This window comes from Pseudophryne corroboree, chromosome 9, assembly GCF_028390025.1.
Source record: "Pseudophryne corroboree isolate aPseCor3 chromosome 9, aPseCor3.hap2, whole genome shotgun sequence".
Taxonomy (NCBI): Eukaryota; Metazoa; Chordata; class Amphibia; order Anura; family Myobatrachidae; genus Pseudophryne; species Pseudophryne corroboree.
Window position 1 is genome coordinate 367539284 of NC_086452.1, and position 10991 is coordinate 367550274.

Genomic DNA, 10991 nt, shown 5'->3' on the forward strand with positions numbered 1-10991 from the left:
AGCAATACTCATTAGCAATTTGAAAAAATTACATGGCAATATCTAGACAACCACTTCAAACTATGCATCAGCAGTACATTATTATCATAAAGCTATAGTTTCTGAAAAGTACACCATCACTTTGAAATGTGTGAAGCGTACTGAAGGTGTCAGTTATAGGGTAAAGATGAGCCTTGGCAGAGGCGGTAGGCTATAATAAACTGATCATGTGATGCTCACATCTAATCGCGGGATGCCTTCTCTACCCACCTACAGCACATAGGCAGTCATAATATTTATTGAAATGTATTAGGGGTAACATTCCTGGTGAAGGTATGTCTTGTAGGTAAATGTATTTAGTGAAAGAACAGGTGATATTTATAGGTAGCGATAGTGTCTGTAATTATTCTGTATGTATAGACAACTGGACTGCACTTTGTATAGTATTTAATACATTTTCTAAAATGATGTTTCTGTACTTATTCCTTATCTACTGACAACGGCACAGTATCACTTCTCTTTTGTATAAAATATGGTTTACTAAAAGGATGTGTCTCAAGTTTATTAGAAACATATTAAGGCCTTGTCTGTTGGCTGAATCATGCTTGGGGGTGTAGGCCACACTGTGCATCAAGACCACTGACAGGCAACAGAGGGCACACATTAGGTGCAACTGTGATCATGCTGGACAGGAGCCACTTCCCTCCTGGGATCCTTTCTTGTGGTCCTGGTATAAATGTGATCAGCATGATCTCCACTTGGTGTAAATGCAGTGTTATGGTTCCATGTCAGAGAATATTAATTTGCTTGTTTGTTCTGTAAGAAAAACCTATAGGACTATAATCTCCCAATACACAGTGGCAGAAGTCTGGAGAAGAGATAAAGAAGTGATAAGTGCAAGGTGATAACGCACCAGCCAGTCAGCTCCTGTCATTTTTTTAAAAATCCGTAATGATTGGCTGGAGTGTTATCACCTTGTGTTTATTACTGCTTTATCCCTTCTCCGGGTTAATACATCTGCCCCATAATAAGAAAAACAAGACAATACAAAAAAAGTTGTTCATACAGTATGTGGTGATCCAAATATGGAGGTCCGTGTCTCCTTGTATATTCAGCTATGGTACCCTGTCAGAATAAGTAGTGACGTAGCACAACACCTATTTTTTTTCTTATGTTAAATCTACACTTCAGCTAGGTGCCAAGATACCAGAACTGTGTTCAAATTAGTCACAGGTTTTATTCACCAGTCCTAATCAGCATTGAATTGATGGCAATGTGTATTTGGCTGTGTATATTGGCATAGTGGAATCCTGCTAATTGATCTCTTACCAACTGACAAATATCTATGGGGCCCATTTATTAACGAGTGATAAAACTCGCTTTGAATGATAAAACTGATTGCGTATGAAAAATGGTGCTCCAGCCAATCAGCTCCCAATTGTCATTTTTTAAACACACGACAGGAGTTGATTGGCTTGGAGCACCATTTATCATATGCCTTCAATTTTATCATTCATAACGAGTGTTATCACTCATTAATAAATGAGTCCTTGTGTGGTATTCAATTGTTTGAAAAGTCAGTGGGGTTTCCGTTTTCTCCTGTCTAATAGACAGGAAAAAACAGACGCCCAACCGACTTTTCAAACAATTGAATTCTCCCCTTGAGTTCTAATAGGTTGGTCCTTAACTGTCCAACAGAAATCTACAATAGTAGCCATTACATGTGTCAGTCTAAGCTTATATTATTGCACATAAACAAAGTAAATGGCAATGAGGCATCAGATAAAACTCTCTTTTTGGAGCCCACTTAAATTGTTTCATTGAATAATGTACATAAAACTTTTTTATTGGGTAGAGTATATTAAAAGTTAACATGTAAACATGATTAATCACTAACTTAAAATCATATTAAATCAGAACCACATTAAAGATAATTATATATGTGTCCCACCATTAATTGTATACACCAATATGGGGTTGCACTAACATTATTATTAAATACGATTTTAAGCTGGTGATTAATCACATTTACATGTTAACTTTTGCTATATTATACCTAATAAAAAAGCAGGTTTCACATACATTATACAATTAAACTATTTAAGTGTGCTGCAAAATAAGAGTTTTGTCTCTTGCCCCTTAGTAATTTACCATTGAATTCCCGCCATAGGCCTTAATGTTGGTCAACTTACATGAACTATTATGATTTTTTTTTAATCTTGTGCGGATTCACATCCCTTTTTATTATCTCTGCACATAAACAGACAAAAGACAGTGTTTAGCATACTGACATTAATGTGAAAAAATGACAACAAAAAAGTTAAATATAAAAGTTTAGATATTTTAAAAGAACACAAAAACATTTAAATGGTAAAATTATATTGGTTTACTAAAGAACGTCAAATATTCAATACAGTATCACTAGAAATGTTAGAAGCAAAAGAATAATTTTAGTGGTATATTTTGGAGTTGAATTGAAATGTCCTTACATAATGCAGATACATTTGAATAAAGTAATACAAATACTGTATGCTACCGAAATATAACACTTCAGTGTGCAGGCAAAAATTTTAAGCACCCAGTCCTTGTGACTGTTAAATCCAATGCTAATTACAGTTCCTATCCATTCATTTAGTTGAACAAGCTTTTTGATACTACAGTACATGTAAATTTTGGTTGAAGCCTATATTACAACATTCCAGTATAGAATTCATATCATACTGTTGTTGTAGAACTATGTAAGGTACCTGTATAGCACAGAATAAGCTCCCAGTAATTACAAAGGAAAAACCTTGAAATTGGACTGTGATCCAATGGATCTGATGGGTCAGATGTTTGATTGTAGGCAGTTTCCAGAAACCATGTTATTTTAAAAGTCAACTTTGAATACTTTCATTTAAGTATGTAAAAGAATTGACACATGTAATGAAATCAGACATCATGGCAGAAAATGACAACAATTCCATTTGACATAGCTCAGTAATATAGGAACCTAGCCTTTGATTTACAGTCGGCCTGTAACATTCCTCTATGGAACACTGCCTGACAAAATAAGCAGCTAATCGTTAGTTACCCTTCAGTTAGTAGAGGAGTTCTCAGCCAAGGCACGCGTGTGTTACAAAGAGGGCTATTGGCAGACAGGATAAATAAGCACTGTCTGAATATATATGTGTGTGTGTGTGTGTGTGTGTATATATATATATATATATATATATATATATATATATATATATATATATAGTTTTGGATGTAATTAGCCACTAAGAAGAAAACCAAACAATAAAATAAATTGATGTGAATTAATAGGAAATCACATTCCTTATTACATAAAGAGAACACATTTTGGTTTTGTATAGTGTTTGTACCATCAGATATCAGCACTAACCTTCAAGGCCCAATTCACTGGCCCTACTTTCACCATTATGTTAATTTGGGTTATTGACATGTATGTATCATTGCGTGTTTATGTAATTTCTTTTTTTTTTTTTTTTTTTATTAGCCCAAATTATGTAGCTGTCCCATGTAGGTAGAATGTGCTGCCTCAAGGACTTTAATTATGTTTTTAACCAATTGTTCATGCAAAGATGACATGGCTAATCGGTGTTATAGATAATCATGCATTTAATTTGTCGTGGAAGCTGGACAATTCATACCTTGTCCTTTGGTTGTTAAAATGAACATGGAGAACATTGAGTTTGGAGGAGAAGAGTGTTTCTTGTTAGTCTTCTAAAGTTAACTTATGGCTGGTATTACATAGTTCTAGTCCTCTCAAGCATGTATTTTGTTATTGTTACAGGGCAGCCGTATTTCCCATTCATTGCTGGTTGATACTGCATAAGCATTGGTTTGGGCACATTTCTTACTGGAATGTGTAGTTGTTTCCAGGATTAATGATCACATCTAATAGTGACCCAGAACCTTGACCAGAGCTTATACCATAGACGCTACAACACACTACAATGAATGCATTGGAATCTCTATGTCATTGATGTCATTTCCATGACTGTACTCAAGCTGAACACTACTATGCATTAAAATCTTCAATGTTAAATTACCCGATGTGTGAAATTGATTTCCATGCTTTGAATGGTTTTTGTGTTTTGATTTCAGGTAAACGTACAAAAAAAGGCATGGCAACAGCTAAGCAGAGGCTTGGGAAGATCCTGAAAATCCATCGGAATGGAAAACTTCTCCTTTAGTGTTTGTAGAGACAAGACTTTTTCTTTGTGGCTCGGCGACCTGTGAGCTGACACTAAATCTTGAACTCTCAAAAGACTGCAGTGGCGCTCTACAAATGTGCTTGGAGGACCCCACCCCACTCTACCTTCCTGCCACCACTTTAGTAATTCTTTTTAACTTCCAGCAGTTGACATGTACAGAATACTGCTAATATTTTTAATAATAATAATAATGTCCTTTCTCAAATTGCTGAGAGTGACTAGTTTGCAGGAAAGAAGAAAACAAACAAAAAAAAAATAGGACCATTCCAGTCTTAGGAAAGAACCCGTTTAAACTTTTAAACTTGGTCAGTGAGAGAAACACAAAATGCATTGCTTCATTTGTTTCTTTTAGCCGCATTACAGACATGTACTGTACGGCACAAAAACTCGTACAACACAATATCTGGTCAGGAATCATGTCACTTGTACTCCAACCATCCTGAACTTAGGAAAATGTTTTGTGTGCTTTGTATCATTGCATTGTAATCTTGATTCAGGTGAGCTGGTCCGTTATTGTCCAGGTCTTCATTTAGTGAGGATTGGTGGCTATATTATACCTACGTGGCCCGAAACAACTAAGGAAACACCACTCATTACCCCTTGCCAGCAATCCTCAACAAACCATTTGGCATTTATTATTTGATCTGTACTTTTTGCCGAAAAAATATATTACATAGCTTCCCTTTTCGCAAGTCTCTGTAGTTTCAGAACAGATTGCATTCAGTATAATATTAAGGGTTGATGCACCTCTGATATACATCTACAGAACTGTGCAAAAGGGTTATTCATTTAAACCCATTGCGGTAAGATCAATTTGGGAAAGGATCTTTTTAATACAACCAATAATAACCAGGATTTCTTGCTGGACAAATCTGGTGTTACGGTGCTGTTGGTGCTTTACACCAGATGGATTTTATTTCCTAGTCTCCAGAACCTCAACATTGTTCCATCACTGGCTTCTTAACATGTTTGAGGCCATAATTTTATTTTGTATTCAATTTTTTTTTTTATTGTGCTTAATTACAGTGCTAGAGTCTAATCAATTGCACATCAAGGCACTCCACAGAACCCATTATTGCACTTAAAGTTTTATTTAATAAAAGAAAAATATACCCATTTAAATGATATCTGCAATAATACCAATGCAATCAGGAGAGTGTGCACTTATACAGTAGATGGTTCCAACACTGCCTGTAAACGTTTTTCTCTATAAAGATGAAACTAATTGGGTCATGAATTAAAGGGAGATGTAAGTGAGCCTCTGGCTGGCAGGGTATGATGCGATTGCAGTTCTTTAGTCAGAGAACCATAGTTTGCTTAGGCTTGTTTTAACTTATTATTGTAAAACATTGTGAGCAGTTGAACTTTTGAAATGATATAGTCTTTGAATTGTTACAGACTGCCGTTGCATTTTCTTATACTTAAATGAGATTTCTTCAACAAAACTATCCAAGAATAGACAAGGACAATGGCAAGGTCAAACAAGGGACTCTTCTCCACTCCTCTATCAACCACTCCCAGCATTATGCAAATGCCATCATAATGGCTGCTATTACTTATTTGCAAGCTATTTACATCCAATGATGGTTCTAAGGTCTGCCACATCCTGCAGGGACCATGCAAAAATGCATCAATTCCCAAATATTTTGTTTGGCATAGACTACCAGAGAGATCATTTAGTTCCTTCTTGGTTGTTGGGTGAGTGAAAGATATTTGTACCTGAAACACAAGTTTCTTTGGTGCAGACTTCTTGCATGTTCGATGGCCCTTAACAACCAATCAGGTTTTAGTGGTCATTGTTTAATATGGATTACAGCTAACACTTGCTATGTGTGCCATGTAGCTCCTGTTTAACATACCTGTTGGGTCTGCACCATCTATGGTATCAAAGATGCCCAAATTCAGTCAAAAGTTTTGAGAATAGCACTTAGCTGCTTAAAGACAATTGCTTCCAAGCACTAATAATAAGCCATCCCTATTCTATGTTGTGACAATATATATATATATATATATATATATATATAGTCACAACTTGTATATACACACAAACTGCCTTTTTATCCCCGTATCCATAATGTAAGCTCCATCAGAAACATCAATGGGTGCTCATAGTGTAACTGAACATACCACCTTTTTTTTTTTTTACCATTGCGGCTGCACAAGACCCCAGTATTTAAATCATAAGAAGGTGTTGTGTTTTGACAATGTACCTGGGTTCGTTAGTTTCCAGCAATTAGTGTTTAGTGTAGGAATGACTAGTCTGCACGTCGACACTTACAAGGAGACTCCATTGTTTCTCAGGCAATACCTTACTTTTAAGTTCTCTGTACTATGTGTTTGCTAAGGCATATTTTTTCATAGAATGTAGCTTGTAAATAGCTTTTTAATCCTTTTTTTCTACGCGATCAAATACAGTATCTTAAGAATTTTTTTTTTACTATAGATAACTTCAGTTTGCGTTTATGCAGAATTCTACCCAGTATAATAAACTTTGTTTTATTTTTTATTAATTTTGTCTTGTTATGAGCGAGGAAAAAAAAAATTGCCTGGAAGTCCAGTTCATTTGCGCAGCCATAGAAGATGTCTTATAAAAAATATCAAATATAAAAATAAACTATTTAAAAAAAAAAAAAAGAGGGAAAAAAAACAACCTATTTTGAAGACTGGCCTTCAAATGATATACCAGCTCCTTGTTTGAATTCTTGTATTATGAGAAGATGATGCAGTTATTTTAATAGCACCTTGTGAAGTGTTCTGTGTTTTGTGATGACGTAATAATTTATTAATGTTTGTAATCTTTTATACTTGTACATTTCGTATGACCTTCGTTTATATACACATTATCCGGATGTTATGTCTATGAAAATCCAGCTACGGGAAACAATGGCGGCCTTATTAACTAAGGGATTATCGACTTGCTACAGGCGCCCCCTTGGGAAAGAAGCCCAACAACATGCATTGAATAGGTTCCCAGAGTTCTGCAGAAAGCTTCCTTAGAGATTGTGTATTGTCCTTGCTCAGCATCTATATAATAGCGTATAACCCCCCAACCCCTTCATGCTGTTTTTTTTTTTATGGTTATTTTTATTTTTGCATCATGTACATTTTTAATGAAGTTTATTGTGGCTATTACAGTGTTTTATTTACAAATTAAATCAAATGCTCTTGTATTAAGTCACTGAAATCTAAGTAAACTTTAATCAAAGTTTAAAAGAAGTAAAATATTTCAGGTTTTGTATACAAATTTGTCTGTATTTTTCTTTGTCATGAGTAGAAGCATATACTGTATAAGGGCAATATTAGTGCTGTATCATAATATTAATGGTTTATACGGATGGCAGCTGATAAATCTACACTGTCTAGATAGACAGTCTAGGGGGGAGATTCAAATGTTTGAAAAGTCGGTTGGGAGTCTGTTTTTTCCTATCTAATAGGAAAAAACAGACACTCAACCGACTTTTCAAACATTTGAATCTCCCCCAATAGGTCAACACCATATGGTTGACAGGTTTGAAAGGTCTACAAGGCCTCTGCCTTCAAGCATGTACTTGTCTCCCCTATTCTTAAAAAAACCTACCATTGATCCAACCACTCTCTCCAACTACCGACCCATTTCTCTTCTCCCTTTTGCCTCCAAACTCCTTGAGTGTATTGTCTACAACCGCCTCACTGTCTTTCTCTCCTCCCATTTGCTGCTTGACCCTTTCAAGTCTGGTTTCCGTCCTCTGCACTCCACTGAAACTGCCCTCACAAAAGACTGCAATGACCTCCTTGCTGCTAAATCCAAGGGCCACTACTCTCTGCTTATTCTTCTTAACCTCTCTGCTGTTTTTGATACTGTGGACCACCCTCTCCTCTTGCAAATCCTTTACTCTCTTGGTCTGCGTGATACTGCTCTCTCCTGGCTGTCCTCCTACCTTTCTGACCATTACTTCTCTGTCTCCTCTCATGACTCCACCTCCCCCCCACTTTCTCCAACAGTAGGTATCCCCCAAGCTTCTGTTTTTGGCCTTCTCCTTTTCTCTCTCTACACATCCTCATTAGGTGAGCTCGTTAGCTCTTTTGACTTACAGTACAATATCATCACTACGCTGACGATACTCAAATCTACCTTTTCTCCCCTGACCTCTCCCCTGCTCTCCTCACTCATATCTCCAACTATAAAACCAAGGGGTGGAGGAAAAAGTATAGGAGTGCGCTTGAGAACAGCAGCAAGTGTGTTAATATTCTGTCTTGGAGGGTACTCTCAACCTCCACCACATAGAGAATTATAGAACAGAAGTGACAGAAAATAGATCACAATGCGCTAAGAGGGTGTGATAAAAATAAAACTGAATACGTTCACCACTTTTTTCTCCTCCACGTTTGCGTATGTGGATGTATTCCTCATATGCATGTAAGGAAATTAAAGAGAAAAATATGCCATATGGTGAAGCACAGTTTAATATATTAAAAACATATCACAATTTCCAACATCAACATTTAAAAAGTGCAAGTGCAATTTAATAGTAACAACGAGTGTGGGGAATCCTTCGGAGGCTGCAAAGTGAACAATTACCGGCTAGATGTAAGACTATTCGCAAGGAACAATCCTGACAGTGCATAAGTCCGTTAGATAGCCCGGGTTCCACAGACCACATATGCAGATGGCTCTCCTGTCGGTTCTTAGTCCGGTCAGCTGCCTCCGTCACCCCACACGTCCACCTGGTTCACTTTGCAGCCTCCGAAGGATTCCCCACACTCGTTGTTACTATTACATTGCACTTTTTAAATGGTGATGTTGGAAATTGCGATATGTTTTTAATATATTAAACTGTGCTTCACCATATGGCATATTTTTCTCTTTAATTTCCTTACATGCATATGAGGAATACATCCACATACGCAAACGTGGAGGAGAAAAAAGTGGTGAACGTATTCAGTTTTATTTTTATCACACCCTCTTAGCGCATTGTGATCTATTTTCTGTCACTTCTGTTCTATAATTATCAAATCTCCAACTGTCTCTCTGCTATCTCTTCCTGGATGTCCCAGCACTTTCTTAAACTTAAAATGTCTAAGACTGAGCTGATCATCTTCCCTCCCTCCCGCATAACCTCACCTCTGACAATTTATTTATCCATTGGTGGCACTACTATCTCCTCTAGCCCCCAAGTGATCATTGACTCCTCCCTCTCCTTTAAATCACACATTCATTACCTCTCACAAACCTGCCATTTCCATCTCAAAAACATCTCCAGGATCAGACCTTTCTCACCCAGGACGCTACTAGGACCCTCATCCACTCACTGGTCATCTTCAGATTGGACTACTGTAATCTCCTCCTACCTGGTCTCCCTGAAAAATGCCTCTCTCCACTCCAATCTATCCTCAATGCTGCTGCCCATCTCATCTTCCTCACCAAACGTACTATGGGCCTAATTCAGACCTGATCATAGTAGCAACTTTGTTAGCAGATGGACAAAACCCTGTGCACTGCAGGGGGGCAGATATAACATGTGCAGAGCGAGTTAGATTTGGGTGGGTTATTTTGTTTCTGTGCAGGGTAAATACTGGCTGCTTTATTTTTACACTGCAATTTAGATTTCAGTTTGAACACACCCCACCCAAATCTTACTCTCTGCACATGTTACATGCGCCACCCCCCCCCCCACCCCCCCTGCAGTGCACATGGTTTTGCCCATCCGCTAACAAAGTTGCTACTTCGATCAGGTCTGAATTAGGCCCTATATCCACCTTCCCTCTCTTGCAAGTCCTTCACAGGCTATCCTTCCCATTCAGAATCCAATTCAAGCTTCTCATACTCACCTACAAAGCCCTCCCTCTTACATCTCTGACCTTACTGTATCTCTCTTTACATTCCCACCCGTCCTCTTTGCTCTGATAATGCATGCCGTCTTTCCTGCCACCTGATTACCTCCTCCCACTCCTACCTACAAGATTTTGCATGTGCTTCTCCCTATCTCTGGAGTTCTCGTCCTCTCCCCATCTGACTCTACTCCTCTTTACAAAACATCAAACGGGCTTTCAAGACCCACTTCTTGACCAAACCCAGCCAACACACCTCCTAACCCTCTTGTCTATGCTCACTGTCTACCCCTTCTGTGTCACCCCGGTCTGTCAGCCTTTTAGATTGTAAACTCGCAAGAGCTTCTTTCCTCATGTGCCCTTCCTTTTCTTACTTAACCTATCTTATACTCCATACTCCCTTTGATGGCACCTAACCCCTGGTTTTCCATACTTGTCCTACAGTATATTGTCTTGAACTGTAAGTGCCGTTTTCTTGTTTGCTCATTTGATTATGTACTGTGTAATGGGCACTGGGACTCTCTTGTGGCGCCATATAGCTAAAGGATAAGAATATGAATAATAGGAGGTCAAGGTTACCAGGTTTAAAGTTGACAGGTTCAAAAGCTCATCATGAAAATGGCCGACACAGAAATGGTTGACACTTTTTGGATTATTTTTTCTTTTCTTTTTTTCCAACTTTTGCTTAATTTACCATCCACGTGCCAAAGCATGGTGAGCGAGCATCACGAGGGGCCACTTTATACTAATTGTGGTCAAATACTGTCAAATGGACAAATTTATGCAAAAAAACACACCTTGTGTTGACCTATTTTGTGTCAACTTTTTGAACCTGTTGACCTATTGCATGTCAACCGTACAGGGATCTATTGACTGTCTATCTACTGTAGTTACAGGATCCACACCCGATTTATTCGTACAGAGATGATTTCCTGTTTTAGTCTTCCTACGTTTTTTGATGTGTAAGTACAGATAGTGAACAAA

At 37.7% G+C, this 10991-nt stretch overlaps 1 protein-coding gene across 3 annotated transcripts in view; it reads left to right on the forward strand.

Moving 5' to 3' along the window:
* The window catches only part of PHF2 (PHD finger protein 2), a 475173-nt gene extending 468468 nt beyond the window's left edge, over positions 1-6705 (forward strand). For all 3 annotated transcript variants that reach the window (XM_063940741.1, XM_063940742.1, XM_063940740.1), the window contains one exon: positions 4090-6705. In XM_063940741.1, coding sequence (XP_063796811.1) covers positions 4090-4146 — 57 coding nt within the window. In that variant the 3' untranslated portion in view covers positions 4147-6705. The remainder of the gene's footprint in view (positions 1-4089) is intronic.
* Positions 6706-10991: the final 4286 nt, after the last annotated feature.